Genomic DNA, 15,888 nt, shown 5'->3' on the forward strand with positions numbered 1-15,888 from the left:
ACAAAAAAAAATTCATTGTTATTATTAACAGTGATTTTTATATGTAATATCTGTATTATTTGTTTTCAAGGTTTTGGACAACTGTAATGTCTATGGCGGATGTCGTGCTGAATGCCCAGCTGCCGTAGCTGAGGTAAAGCAGCACCCGTGCTTTACAGGACAAGTTGAGGGTTATATCAGAGACATAATGAGAAACTTTCGGGATAGTGTTGAAAACACTAAATTCTTTGCTGCGTTGGATTCATGCGAGTGCAGAACTAAACCTGACTATGGACCGTATCCGACGGCTGGTGCCTCGAAACAATCAACCCTTGCTTTCATCGCAGTTATCTTGGCAATCATGTCAGTCTTTCAATAGAGTGCGTGCGCAGTGTGTCCTATTGTCGCACACAAGGAAACGTCGTTAACTCAAAGTCTTGTGATATATGCCTCGAACACATTTATATTCAGGGACCGATGGAGTTCCGAAGTGCTGAAGTGATTATGGTGAGATTTTGAGCTTCGTATTAATGAGGTTCTACTGGTGAAACAGTATATTGTATATATCTTTAGAAAATATCATGTCATGGTTTTACGAATATATTTTCAGGTTTAAAGCAATATATGTGACTGTTTATTAAACAATTTAAGCTATAAAAAGTGAATAATTTTCTTACTCTTTTTTTCCGTTTGAAATTTCCTTGAATAAATACATTTCAAATCTTCAGAGAGAAGTGTTTAGTTTGTTTCAAAACAGATGCATGATATCGCTGTAATTAAATAGTAAACACTGGTGGTTTGTCTCTAGAAAGACACACGTGATATGTAACACACTGTAAGTATCTATATTCTACACTCGTTGCCTGTCAAACAAAGGCTGCAACTAACACTACATCACATCATTCAAGCATTTATACTCTGAATTTGTTGCCTGTCAAACAAAGGCTGCAACTAACACTACATCACATCATTCAAGCATTTATACTCTGAATTTGTTGCCTGTCAAACAAAGGCTGCAACTAACTCTACATCACATCATTCAAGTATTTATACTCTGAATTTGTTGCCTGTCAAACAAAGGCTGTTACTAACACTACATCACATTATTCAAGTATTTATACTCTGAATTTGTTGCCTGTCAAACAAAGACTGCTACTAACACTACATCACATTATTTAGGAATACAAAATCTTACTTGATTTAAGGTCGCCGTCCGCTAAAGATGCCAAAATAACTAATCACAACAGTTCCATAGATTTATGAACTGCCTATGCGAAATCAAACTTTATGAAGTTGCTTTTAACTTCTTTCTTGTCTTGCTTTTGACTTCGTTCATGTCAGGAAATCAGTTGGTTGTTATTTGACACCGAACTCAGCAACAGTCCGTCTTAGGGGTCTCTAAATCGAGTCTGGAACCAACTCAGTGATCAACAGCATCAGCATCAATCAGCCAGCTGAGATTCTATGATATGTGTCAACCAAGTCAGCGAGCTTGACCACCCGATCTCGCTAGTCGCCTCTTTCGACAAGCATGGTTTGCAGAAAAGCCATTCTAACACGAATCTTCGCGGGTTATTACGTCAGGATGCACACATTAAACATGGAAAGTCTTCATAAGCCTTCTATCAAATCATTTAAACATCTCTTTGACTGATCGTTGACTTGCATTCTCGCTTAATGTAAGCATGCTTGCATAACTTTATTAATTAAAGCTGACACTTAAACAACAAAGATACAGTTCCGGTGTTACATCATTGCTGCTACAACCACTAGACTTGTGTTTACAAGAAACAGTATCTTATTGTTAAGAACAATTATATCAATAATGTTTATGGTTTAAAGATCATAGAATACTGTTCTACCACAGTGTGATGGTATTGTAAATATTTGCCTCTATACTTTGTAAAGCAAACATTGTTCTCTTTACCCTCCTTCATCGACGATTTCGCAATGGATTGTAATTTTGCACAACCAACACCATATAAGGTAATAGCACGTGTTCATGCTTCGAGTGTTGACAATGCAACATGTGTAAGATCCTAAAAAAAGATCAGAAAAGTGGTTCTGATGTCGCAAAGCTGTTAGTCTGATTTCAACTCGTCATTCCTACCGTGTTCTCACTGTAAAGGAGAGTGTTTGCCCACGCTGAACCTTGTCAATAACGCGAGTAAGGGTACCGGCGAGCGCAGTCCCGTCAAGGTTTAGTATATCACAGTGACATGTTTTACTCCGGGTAAGTATTTTTTCTACATTGGTGAGAGAGAGAGAGAGAAAGAGAGAGAGAAAGAGAGAGAGAGAGAGAAAGAGAGAGAGAGAGAGGTGTGTTATGTGGAATATACCGCTCGTGTTATAAACGTAAAGGTTCGGCATATATTGAATCAGTCTTTAATCAGTGAGCATAAGCTCAAGAACTCCTAAATATTAGATTTGATGCCACCGTGACTGTTTCACTTCACATTGTAATCTGTAATTTTCACTGTGAGCTTACTGGTTTTCGCCACTTAAAGTCGTGCAAATACCACTAGACCGACATTCCTCCCATCACTGGAGATTAAAAAGGCCTGTCGATGTGCCTTGTTTCTGACCCCCAACGACATCCCACATGTACGCCCCATTTCAACACACCGGTCCAGACTCTGTTATTTACAGACCGCCGCCATATAGCTTGAATATTGCTTTGTCAGAATCAGATCTGTAAAGCCATGGCGAAACATTGATCTTTAAATTATGAAGGACCTCAACAGTGAAAATAACTGAATGATAAAAATATGAACAAAGACGATCTCAGCTTGAATTAAGGGATTCGAGATATTCGTTGAAATTAACGTGTAACTGCCGACTGAGAACTCTTCAGCTCCAAAACGTCCTGGGGTAATAATTCCATTGGCAGCACTCTCTTTAGGCATTGTCCAGTTTCTTTAACAGTCGTCACTGCATACGATTGTCTCACCTTGCAGGTGCATTCTACTGATAAGTTGTTTTTTTTTGTACATTTCCAAGTGTCTAACAAAAAGCTGCTGAATGATGGTACAGGCGTCTACGTTTGCCTACAGCACCATTTAACGTGTATGAGAATAACTTTGTTCAGTAATACTAAATTGCATCTCTGTGTAAATGTTTCATGCATATATAAGGTCAAGGTTCTCACTTCTTATGCGTTTCTAATTTTGAAGAGTGTACTGCATGCATGTTCATGTTAATTTGTATATTTGTTTGACAGAACAATCACAGGTTCACGTAATGGGGGTTAACATTTCCCGAGGGCATTACTGCATTTATCCCATACACGTGGGGATTGGGTGGGTGGGTGTACTAATTTTGAGCGTGGGTATATGATAAATATACACTATGAATAAGATTTGTATTTGTTTTTGATGGAATTATTATGCTAAATGTAACCCCTCCAGTCCCATCTGTAAACCACGGGATAGAAACAAATGAATAACCTACAGTGTAATAGCCATTCCGTGTGTTTGTTCATTTGACAAAAAACATCATATGATTTCCCAGCCTTGAAAAGAGCGAGTGCACACATGTAATATATAGCACAGAATGAACTGAACTTCTGATCTCCCTAAAACAGGTTTTCTTGCCCTTTTGTGTAAAGTGAAATGTGAGCCTTCTTTCTGCTTAGAGTTGATGTACTTGCAACCAAGGAGGGTAACCATGCGCAGTTTCTATAAACAGTATATACACAAAGGCGGGTTTAACAAACCAAGACCAAGCAATATTATTGCGGGGACACCAGAAATGGGCTACAGACATTGTACTCATTTTTGGAAAAGAAGTCTTTATTAGTGACTGGCTAAGGCTTTAATCCCAAGGCTACTTAAACACTCGGCATGTCATGAATGAAGTAATTTACATGACCTGGCAGTGTTAACCTGTTGGTAATATGAATCAGGTGTATATGCACATGGGAAAAAGTATCGCAGCTCCAATCACTCTTAACTCATACATACATTTTCATTTCATGATTTTGTCTGTCTGTCTGTATGATTATGCTGACTCTTCCGGTGCATCATGAATTGAGTTTAGATATGCGCGTACACGATCATAAATTGAACATCACGTGCAATACGTGCGTGTAAACAAATTTCAAGTTTCAAATAGAGCTCGATAACTTAGAAAATCAAACGGTTTCGTTGATCCTCAACTTAAAACTGATCAAGATAGCAAGGTCTTGCTATGCGGACTGCTGTTATAGGACCTGTAAGTGACGGCTACTTCCGGTACCCGGAAGACTGGTTCCCGGCTCCCTTTGCGCGTGTCAGCTTTGTGAGACGGGACCCAGAATACTTCCAGTACCAGATTTCCGGTGACAAACGTATATTCATGAACCAGTTCTGGTTTGAAATAGTGCAGCCGCCAAATATGTTTTTACGGAACCGGACCAAGTGCACAGCCATGTTTGACGTGCAACGATTGTTGACAGTCTGAATCGTTGGTGAATTTGGAGATTGTTATAATTTAATCGTTTGTTATTCCTGTCAGAGGCATCTGTTCCTAACTGTCAACTGACAGCCAAAAAACCATTCGAAAAGGTATGAGCCGTTGTTTGTCACCGGAAGTATCTAGGTTATGCAAAGTACCGTGACCGTCTCTCCGGCCCTATTGCAAGTGATGCTGGTTGTCATCCATTATCAATCGATTGGCCAGAAAACATCAGCTTACAGATGACTTTAGGGGTTGTCAGCGTTCAGGTTGACATTGACGACTCCAAATGACGATACAGAAGTTCTTAGAAACACTTCGTCGTCTGTCCAACGGGATGGTTCAAAATCCACTAAAATCGGTCGGGATCGTCAGGTCATGGGGAAGCGTTCACTGGTCGGACGTAGGTCACTTTGTGCGCGTGCTGTTTGTGTCTTCTGAGGTCAAGAGGCCCTTACGGTCCATCCAGATCGCGACTCCATAGAGCATGTATGGGACATTAGGCTTCGCACAGCGCGCCAGAGATATTTCAGTACAAAATCTCATTTCATTAGGAAGAGTCCCCCATCAAGAACAGAACACAAGTTTGCAACGTCAAATTCAAACTTTAATTCAATGAGGAGGGAGGTCTGGTATGTGTTTGCATTACACAAATGTCGGATATTACAGCAGATACTGTACTGAGGGTATTGATACTTATGTGATTCTGTCTGTCAGAATCTGGAAACTGACGTTCTTCGTTAACGTTATTTGGCCATAGCTATCAGCACTACAAAATGACTCAATAGTTTTGTCGCCCGCATTTAGACGAGAAAGGAATTTTCTGTAAATAGTGAGTCAAGGGTGATTTGTATCTCGTTATGTAGTATTAGTAGACATTTCTGTCATTTGTATCTTTTGTTTGTATTTTCGGTTTCAATGATGTTATAATTGATGATCCTCTCTCTACGTCAGCGTTCTACCCATTCTCCTGCTGGTGGCGACAACATCCGCCTACCGCTTCTACCAGGACGAGATCCCGAACGGTGATCGCGTCCCCCACCCTTGTAAACCCAACTACTTATGGTGGGGAGTCGGGCACGACAACCCTCTCGGGGGCGGACCAAAGAACCCATTTGGACGGGACTTCGCTCAATATCACAGTGTAAGTCCATGAATTTACTAAAGTAGTGGCAAAAGAAAGTGGACACCCTTATTAATGATCGATCAAATCAAAGCAATGTTTTTAAGTTATAGTTGTACTACATTTAATGAAGCCAGAGTTGGGGACAATGTACCAACAGTTTCTAGGAGAAGATCATCACAGATGAATAGCACGTGTCATATAATGGACAGAGGAGTAGGAACATCACACTTCACAGATACAACAAGAGTCAGTCATGGAATGTCACACATTCACACCCTTTAGTAACGAGTGGTACCACTTCTAGTAGCAATGCACACCCCGACTCGCCGCCTCATCGATGTCGCCAAAAGGATGCACTTTTTGGACCCAGTCCGGCGCTAGTCTTTCCACCCTGTGACGGTATACGCGCACCTGGCCATCATTATGGAGTATGGTGAATCGACTTACGTCTGTAAAAAATTCTCGATGCCAGTTTCGTACCAGCCTGCGACGTACAATCCTTGTCCTCTGTAACCTACGAAGACACTGTTCCTGGGTCTGTGCCACTTCACGCAAAAGGACGTCGAGCTCTGATACCTGCTGCATGAAGACCTCGTAGCACGGTACGTCGACTGATGATATGTCCCAGAACCGTTGGCGCCGTTTCTGGTGCAGTGATGATGCGCTTGCGCAGATAACGAGCGCGCCGATGGTACTCATGGTCTTCCTGTGTGGTCGCCACACGTAGTCTCACGTATCGTGGTTTGTCCTGGGTGTTGCAAGTCTGCCTGTAACGCTGTAACAGCGATGATGGTATCTCGTGTATAGTTCTGGGTCCTTGCAATATGGCGGTTGTTGGCACCCATCTGTCTCATACCCGTATCGCCCTCTATCTCTCTGTCAGTCTAGCGCTGGCATAATTTCGGTGGTTTTCTATCAGCTGAGATCTATGGTCACCGATTCGCTGCCATTTTATACCTGTTCTCGACAAGAATTTTGCAAAATCTCCGAGATGCACATTTTGCCATATTTCGCAAATTCACAGGCTTCCATACAGCCATCATGCTGCGTTTGGGCGCATGATTATTCAGTGTGAGGGCGAACCGTTCCGGCCTGGAAAGAATTTACTTCAAGTTGAACAACTTTGCAAAAATATAAAGACAAAAAGTGTTTACTTTCTTTTGCTCAAGAGTTTATTTGCCTTTTCGCGTGTCTGTCACACACGTTCCATGGGGTTCATGTCCAGAGATGAATTGGTTGATAGTTGTTGAACGCCACACTCAGCAATATTCTAGCTATATTGGGGATGTTTGTTAATAATCAAATCTGGACAGACAATCTAGCGATAAACAACATGCACGTCGATCTACGAAATTGGGATTTAATGACTTGTGCCAAGAAACTCAGCGAGCCTGATCATCATCCCGTTAGTTGCCGCTAACGACAAGCATGGATCGCCGAGGATTCCATTTTATATATATTATATGGATCTGAATGTGACTGTATGTTGGTTTAAGTAGCCATCAGAATCTCTATTGCACAATTTATAGAGAAATAATTTAAATGCAATAAAATCTATATCAGATATGAAATGTGTGAATAACTGATCAATTTAAGCCTTGTCTTGCTGCCCATATTCATTATATGGACTCCCCAGGTAGTCAGATGGCTAAGGGTAAAAGATGATACCAACCGGATTAAAGCATGAAACTTCGCAAAGTGGTGGGGGATATCATGATGAAACACATTTTGAAGGCGTGCCTGACTTTTTGGTCCTATTTGGTCCAAGATGGCCGCTAAAACTCCATTCTGACATTGAGTGGCTTTTCCCCGCTTGATTAAAATTGCCACAGTACCAGGGAACATCATAATATAACAACATATCAACTCAATAGCGACAACAGAAACACAAACAACACTATTTTCGTAGAGTATGCTGGTGAGTGAGTATGGTTTTATGGTGCTTTTGCTACACTGGTAAATTTTGTATCTGGAGTTTCTTTTCTGCGAACCCGTGAAGGTCCGGGTTATAATATTGGCCATCACTAACCCATGTTTGTCCCGGAGGCGACTGACAGGATCGGGTGGTCTGGCTCGCTGACTTGGTGTTAGATCGATGCTGATGCTGATGATCACTGGATTGTCGGGTCCAGACTCGATTTAGAGACCGCTAGACAAACTATTGCCGCGTTATATAACAACCAATTGATCTGACATGAGTCCTATGGAACATATGTGACATGTAAGGAGTACAGCAAGTCAATCGTCAACACCAGACTTATTTACAGACCGTCGCCATATAGCTGGAGTACTGCGGCGTAAACGTAAACTCCTCACTTACTCTTTCTTTTCTACGTTAGAAGTCTTTGCTCCGCGAGTCATCGTTGTATATTGTCACCTTAATTAACCATTCTCTACTGACCAGTGGACTGAGGAATTGTGCCGTCTGGACTCGGACGGAGATGGGATGACCAACGGTCAAGAGCTAGGTGATCCCAACTGCGTGTGGAGGAAGGGCACCTTCCCAGAAGAATCAGACGGTGTCAGCCATCCAGGTACCGTATACTAAGGCATTCAGTGGCGTTTGAAACACAGTAATTTTTTTTATTAAACTGTTAGAGATTCAGATTCGGTTGTGACGTGAGCCTTTCCCGGCAGTGGTGAAAGGTTGCACTTTAAAAGTCCCTCCTATGTGTGAGTACATGAACTTCAGTGAAGACAAATCGTCATTCAATGAATTCCCTTACCACACATTGGTTGGCTTTGTTGAACGCTGAAGTCATCAATATTGCCATTATATGTCAACACTTTATAATTATAACACACGTAACTGACTGGGGCTCCAGCCACGTGTTTAATAATGTAATAAACATGTTTAAATCTGTGAAAAGGATGCCTGTATAAGGAATACAACCAACGTTTATCTTCTGCTGAAACTCACCAGTGACACTGTTTCGATGATATACCTCGACTTTGGGATCGAACCCAAGAGTTTTAATGCCTGGCACGACAAGGGGCACAACTGCGGTTTTGGATATGTTGTGAAGTGAAAGCTGCAGTGGCCCAGTGGGTTAGATCGCCGACTTAATGTACTGGCAATTAGATGCCTCAGTCTGAGAGTGTGGGCTCGAATCCCGGATTTGACTCAACCATAACAGCACCAGCAGCTGTACTTTCGTGAGAAAATGTGATTCTAAACATACCATTTTAATATTCATCCACCGTGGTTTACATATCCAATAACGTGCAAAACCAATACATTCAATTACGTATTTTGAATAGTTATATATTCCTTCAAGAATGTACAGTGCCGTCATAACATGATGACATATTTTCTTCAATAAATTATTTCAATATATGTTATTTCCTCTTCACATTCCGGAACAAACGACCTGATCAGGTCTCGACACAGCCTTCGCGCAATAGCTTGGTTCTTGGTATTTTTTTTCATATCCATACACCTGAAGTATCTCTAATTGGAGTGCCCTTTCAGCAATTTGTAGAGACACTCTTTGTCTTCCCGGACTAGATTTGCACAAACTTTTTCGTGGCTGTGGGAGCCGAGGTGGCTGTATGGAGCATACTAGGCGTGGTGCACCTACATGCCCTGAAACCGCTATTTTAGTATATGCTACCCCAATATTTCAGTTATATGACCGCTGTCTGTAAATATCGATTCTACGCCACTGGGATAAGATAACATGACAGGTGTCAACCAAGTCAGCGAGGATAACCACTCGATCCCGTTAGTCGCTTCTTTCGACTTTCAGTGGTTGCTGAAGACCATTTCGTACTCTGATCTTCACTATTAGTGCAATGTTTGATAAACGCCGAAAATAAACTTATACGTAACTTGCCTGTCATTTATTTTAGGTGTCTGTGACCCATGGGGCAGCGAACAATGCCGACAAGCCAACCAGGACGTCACGTGTGAAACAGGAGAGTTCGTATGCGACGGTGTCAACACTCAGGGTACGTGACAGCCTTTCTGGTCACACAACGCCGCGTGACTGGATGAACAAAGAGGTGTATCGATTTGTCTAGTGTTACTACACCAGCTTCTAAATGACTCTGAAGAATATCGTTTATATCGTTGTTCAGTCATTTCGTTTGACGTCGCTGCTGAAGCGTGCGTGTAATAACTGTATGGCTCAGTCACCTTTCTATTATTCTGTCATACAGACCCTGAAACAGATATTCCTAGTGTAGCCCATGCAAGTCTAGAATGAGTGACATGTCTTAAATTCCACAGTTTCCGCAAATGACTAAAGCCTCTGTTTTCCTTTTTACTGTACTATATTTTGATTTAAAACTTCAGACAGGAATTCAAAAAAAATAATATCATTTCATAGACTAGATGTTAGTCTACCTTCCCAACTATTTTTCCGTACAAGCATGACATTTACTTCCGGTGCTTCACACAGTACTTCATGACAGAATTCCGATATTTGGGAATTGTCTGTCCAATAATTTACGAAAAATAAATTTTAAAGACCATCCGGTTCTTTCATCATGATGTATTTTTTCTCGGCATAGCAGACTGTTTAATGTCACTCTTAGATATATTCCCTCTATATCACGACAAGGGCACCAGAACTACTCGCTTGATACATTGTATCCACGTCGGTAATCGAACCCGGCCGGCCTGACCTTCTAAGCCATAACGCCCCCTAACCTATTTTCATAATAGGCCAGTTAAAACACTTAATTTATTCCATGCTTCCACTGATCCAGTGACATTAACTTCCTCTTCGTTTTATATTAAAGTGGACACTGCCCGCATGAATGAGGTAGCAGTTTCTAAAGATGTTTCTATTGAACAGATGTGATGAACATAACGCTGCGGTTCCCCCCAACCAGTGTCCCACCTGAGGAGACAACGTACATGTGCTTCACGTTCGAACTTGACATGCTTGAAGAAGATGCTGAGTACCATCTGATCGGCAGCAAACCCTTCATCGACAACTCCAACGTCATGCACCACATCGTCATCACCGGATGTGATGCTACAAGTAAGAGTCATGACTCACAAAAGTGTTCGGAAGTGCCATACGTTGACATTAACTTAGCTGTCTTAGCTCTGAGAGAGCGTCGGAAATCTAGGCCCCACAGAATACTTCTCCATGTACCGTAGATACAGTGTAATGCTGAGGTTTTGTGCATTCAGGTACTCCATTAAACAGGCCTGAAGTGTGCAATATGGCAGCGGCGGGTTGTCAAAAGACCCTGCAAGTCTGGACGCTAGGAATGCCGGGAGAATGTGTATATCCGGAGGCAGGCTTCAGAATTGGCAAGCTGGCTGGCATCACTCGAATCAGCATGCAGGTGAGTTGTATTTGACATCATTCACGATGCCTGTAGCCATATTTTAATGTTCATGCATTATCAATATTTCTGCAAATATTGATACGTTAGTGAAATGTTTCCTAGTTATTTCCATGTATATAATGCTTTTTGCCGTCAAACGGCTGAAATTCTGCCGATATGATTTAAGCGAATCCCTCTCCTACTGGATCCTGTTAGAGCTAAGGGACCTAACTCGTAACTGTGATTTTATGTCCCGAGACGTCTAGTTTTGACGTTTTGCTTAGTGGTAACATCAACAACATCCCAGCTACGTAAGCAATCGAGTCTTAACTCTAGGTTCGCTTTGCATCCTGATCTACTTGTTTGCTTGCTTGTTGATTAACGCCGCACTCAGCAATATTCCAGCTGTATGGCGGCTGCACAATATTATTGTCTGGACCAGGCAAACCCAGCGATCAATAGCATCAGCACTGATCTACTCAGATACGATGACAATCAAGTCAGCTAGCCAGACAACCCCATCTCATCGCCTATTACGACAGGCTTGGGTTGTTGAAGACGAATTTTAACGCGGATCTTCACAAGTTCTATGTTCCCAACTGAATCAAATAGCTTAGCATTGTTTTACAGTTCCACTGGACGAATCCACGAAGGAGGACAGACTACATTGACAGTTCTGGCCTAACCCTGTTTGTTACTAAGCAACTGAGACGCTACAACGCAGCATACTTCTTGACCGGCGAGACGCACCTGGTGATCCCACCTGGCATGTCCAGAGTGGTCAAGAAGTCTACTTGTTCCCCTGAATGTACCCGGATGATCATGTCTCAACCAGTATACCTTATGACAGGCTGGAACCATATGCACTATCTGGGTAGGAATTAAATGTCATTGTACAGCTCGCGAGGATATAGTCAGTGAGTTTGGTTTTACACCGCAGTCAGCAATATTCCAGCCATGTGGCGGCGGTCTGTAAAACGGCGAGTCTGAACCAGACAATCCAGTAGGCAACAGCATGAAAATCAGTCTACGCAACAAGCCTGACCACCTGATCACTTTCGTGGGTATCAGGCTAACTGTCCCCCGGACAACTGCCCCCTGACTATCTGCCCCCCATCCATTATGCCCCCCGGACAGATTGTGGGATATGGCTCTTAAAAATCCCCAAATGTGCATGGAGTCATATACCCCAACAACACGTGCAAGTCTGTTGGCACTGTCACGGTAGGTTTCTCGTTTGGGGGGCGGTTCCTGGCCAGTCACCATCTGGATCATCTGTACTTCATTCAGTCCCTGTTCTTTTTGCAAGATTCCAATAAATGTCCAGATGTTGGGATGGCTAGTCTGTATGCTGGATTGAATCTGAAGACTCTGAATCTGATATATTGTCTGGTTTATACAGCTATCAATTACATGTATTTGTTGGCGTGTTGTTATAAAGGAGGGGGGGGGGGGGCACTTGTCTTAGGGGGCAATTTTCCTGGGGGGGGAGGGGGCAGTTGTTCAGGGGGCACAATGGACGGGGGGCAGATAGTCAGGGGGCAGTTAGCTGAGTGCGGCGTAAAACTAAACTCACTCAGGACGTTGAACAAAGTATGTGGCGTCAAGCATCGTTTATGGCGTCACAAACCAACCAGAAAGGTCCGCCCAAATAATAAGCTGTTTTTAGAAAACTTAATCTGGAGGGTAAAAATGTTATAAACAGTTAATTGGGGTGGGCATTGACATTGAATTCAAGTTAATTGGACTTATATGCATATACCTTTGTAAATAAGTGAGTATGCGTGTAAGGGATAGTCCGGCCTAATCCCGGTGTTAGAGACAGCGTGTTGACTCCTGGTCGAACAGTCCTTTAATCTTACTGGGGAACAACAGGCAAAACAACAACAAATAACATCCTCAACGTTTTTGGATCCACGCCGTATGGAATCGAACCAGCCACCTACCTCTCCCGGGGCAGACACTCTATCCACTATATCACAGTGGATGTCGTTACCGTACTGCTCAGTAATTGGTCAAAACAGATTTTCGTGTATTAGGAAATGTTATTTGAAACGTAAACGTTTGTCCTTTCTCAAATCTATACTTCTGTATTACTTCACTAGTTTACATGAAAATAATCTGTTTGCAGGAAAATAATCTATTATCTACAACGAAAGCATTAGGAATTTTATGTGTGCTAGTTTACTAATATGATTCTCAAAACCATTGTTCGGAATAAACATCAAGTATGTATCAATCTTTTATTCGTGAAAAATAGAATGAAGAAAATCATCAGTCTTACTTAAACCAAATAATAAAGGCAAACAAATATGATATAATGTATTACTGGTTACTCAGATTTATGACAAATTGTATTTTCAGGATACCAACAGAATGTGGAACTCTTTCGCAATGGCGAGAAGCTGCGAGACTTGACTCCGGATGAAATTTACAGTTACGATAACCCAAAGGTTTATACGTAAGTATATCTTTAATTCCATTTCAGTGTAAAACACCCTGTAAAACTTGCCCAGTATTCCAAAATATATTGATACCGAATACTGGATTTCACGGTTATGTGAAGTGTCTTTAGAGGCAAAATGTTTATGACATTCAAAGCACTTTTCCGTTTAACCGTTCAAACAATTTCAGAATCAGTGTTTAAAAGTAAACAGCACCTTGCCTTAATATTCAAAACACTCGCTTTCTTGAAGCCATCGTTTGATACAACTCATTCACGTTTACAGAAAATCAGATAACTACAAGCAATATTGTGACGACAAAACCTCTCTAATGCCCACAATTTTCTTCCCAAAGAAATCATTCAGATTAATTCGGAGTGTAACAAAATGTACTTTGTAAGTGAAGGCCATATTCTAGTACATGTTTATACATTCTTGCATCACAAAAACAATTCTATGCTTAAGGTAACGTCACCTGAATAATGTCTGAATGTAAACATAACACTAAACGTTCGGATTTTCATAATACATAAACGTTCAGATAACAATAAACACTCGGACGTGAATAATCCATGAATGTTGAGATAACAGTAAACGTTCCGGATGCGATCGAGGGGAGTTTACAGTATGTGTTCCCACCCAGATACAATCCCCCCATTGAACTGAAACCTGGGGACACCCTGGACACAACCTGTGTGTTCCGATCTACGTCGAGAACCACTACTGCCCAGTATGGTGAAGGCACATTCGATGAGATGTGTTTTGGTATATTCACCTTCTACCCCGCGGAAGCAATGGAACAGCCCTCGTGCGTGACTTGGGACGAACTGGAGCTGTGCGATTTTGACGGAACTTCAATTAAAGGCTGCGATGTGTTGATGATCTTTAACCAGTCGGATCCGATACGTAACCGTTTGTTTTCAAAGGTGGGTGAAGTATATTAAAGTTTAACATTTCGTTCGAGAGTATTGCAAGTGTCCCCTTGCCATGACTAATACCGGTTATATACCACTCCACGGTTGAAGCCCAGAATACCCAACTCTGACAGAGTATATTAAAGTCAACATTTACATAATGCCAATCACTCTGATGATCCGGTCTAGATAATCATGCTTGCCGTAAGAGGCGCTAAACGGGGTGGCTGATCAGGCTGACTTGGTTGACATGCCATCGTGTTCCAGTTTCGTAGATCGATGCTCATGCTGCTGATCACTATATTGTCTGGTTTAGATTCGATTATTTACAGACCACCGCCATGTAGCTGGAATATTGCTGAGTGCGGCGTAAAACTAAACTCACTCAGGACGTTGCACAAAGCATGTGGCGTCAAGCATCGTTTATGGCGTCACAAACCAACCAGAAAGGTCAAACCGAATAATAAGCTGTTTGCCCTATAAAGCTTAAGCCGATCGACCAAACCCGGTTCTTGGGTGTGACAAGCGAACGCCTTAAGCACTAGGCTGCCGTACTGCCCCCTGGTGGAAATAAGACATGATGAACATGATTATTAAGGCGTTTCAGTTGTACTAATTGTTATAAACATTATTGATGTAAATAAAACGGAGGTGCGGTGAGGTAACCTTATGCTTAAAGCGTTTGTTTGTCACGCCATTGACCTGGGTTCGATTCCTAACATGGGCAGAAATATCCAATACACGAGTATGTTGCAAAACAACTTCACTAAGTTACATATCAGCCATTTTAAAAAGTGATCGTATTCTGAAGTGTTTATTTATTTGTTATATTTATTTTAAGGTCCTTGACAACTGCAATCCTTACGGGGGCTGTCGTGCGGAATGTCCCGCAGCCATAGCGGAAGTACGGGAGCATCCTTGCTTCAGAGGCCGTATGGCAGATTATACTGGAGACACTATGCGCATCTTCGGGTTAGGCCCGGACGTCGTCAAGTTCTTCTCTGCCATGGAGTCCTGTGAGTGCAAGGACAAGCCCCACACGGACCCCTGGAAGTACCCCATGTCCGGATCAGGGAGTCACAGAGCTGGAACTTATTTCAGTATTCTCCTGGCAGTGCTGCTGTACAAAATAACTCTCTGAATTAAAGCATTCCGCAGCTGTCATGCAGGCAATGAACTGGTTTGTTGTGGAATGGAATCGTGTATCAAGCTTTCGTCTTGTCAGGGTTCATTAATGGGGCCTGTAAACCTTGCGAGGCGCTACTCCAGGACTAAGCTATTTCCCAGTCCCTTATGTGCGCACATGATTATTATTGATGAATCTGATATCACAGCAAATGGTAATGATCTGGCTTCGGAACAGTTTTTACTTGGAAAAAAATATATTGTAAAATAAATAAACTATTGTAAAATATAAAGGGATTCTTTAAATGATGACATACGCACCTATTTCAAATAATTGTTATCTTTGTGGAGAAAATCCCATCAACAAACCGAACATACAAGATGGCTGCCAAAATTTTAAATGGTCGCCACGGTCCCAACAAGCGCCAGTGAAAACAACCGGAACATGCAAGATGGCTGCTAAAATTCAAAATGGCCACAATTATCAATATAGGAGATATTATAAACAGGAGAAATAACGAGAAATGTCCAATTTTGGAGATTGTAGTGGTCGGGAACATGGGCTTATTGAACCACTGTT

At 41.9% G+C, this 15,888-nt stretch overlaps 1 protein-coding gene across 1 annotated transcript; it reads left to right on the top strand.

Annotated features, from left to right (window-relative positions):
• The first annotated feature begins 2,062 nt into the window (after positions 1–2,062).
• On the top strand, positions 2,063–15,356 carry LOC137272518 (uncharacterized). Its single transcript, XM_067804907.1, has 10 exons — positions 2,063–2,212; positions 5,368–5,557; positions 7,944–8,073; positions 9,392–9,490; positions 10,342–10,530; positions 10,686–10,843; positions 11,456–11,699; positions 13,190–13,286; positions 13,913–14,195; positions 15,025–15,356. The coding sequence occupies exons 1-10, from the start codon at positions 2,199–2,201 to the stop codon at positions 15,322–15,324; spliced, it is 1,704 nt and encodes a 567-aa protein (XP_067661008.1). The 5' UTR covers positions 2,063–2,198; the 3' UTR covers positions 15,325–15,356.
• Positions 15,357–15,888: the final 532 nt, after the last annotated feature.

This window comes from Haliotis asinina, chromosome 2 (assembly GCF_037392515.1).
Source record: "Haliotis asinina isolate JCU_RB_2024 chromosome 2, JCU_Hal_asi_v2, whole genome shotgun sequence".
In the NCBI taxonomy this organism is placed as follows: domain Eukaryota; kingdom Metazoa; phylum Mollusca; class Gastropoda; order Lepetellida; family Haliotidae; genus Haliotis; species Haliotis asinina.

Excerpts from the sequence above, each read along its gene's own strand:
- LOC137272518 (XM_067804907.1), top strand. Across the intron at positions 8,074-9,391 it reads AGACGGTGTCAGCCATCCAG|GTGTCTGTGACCCATGGGGC; the intron begins GTACCGTATACT and ends CATTTATTTTAG. Across the intron at positions 9,491-10,341 it reads CGACGGTGTCAACACTCAGG|ATGTGATGAACATAACGCTG; the intron begins GTACGTGACAGC and ends TCTATTGAACAG.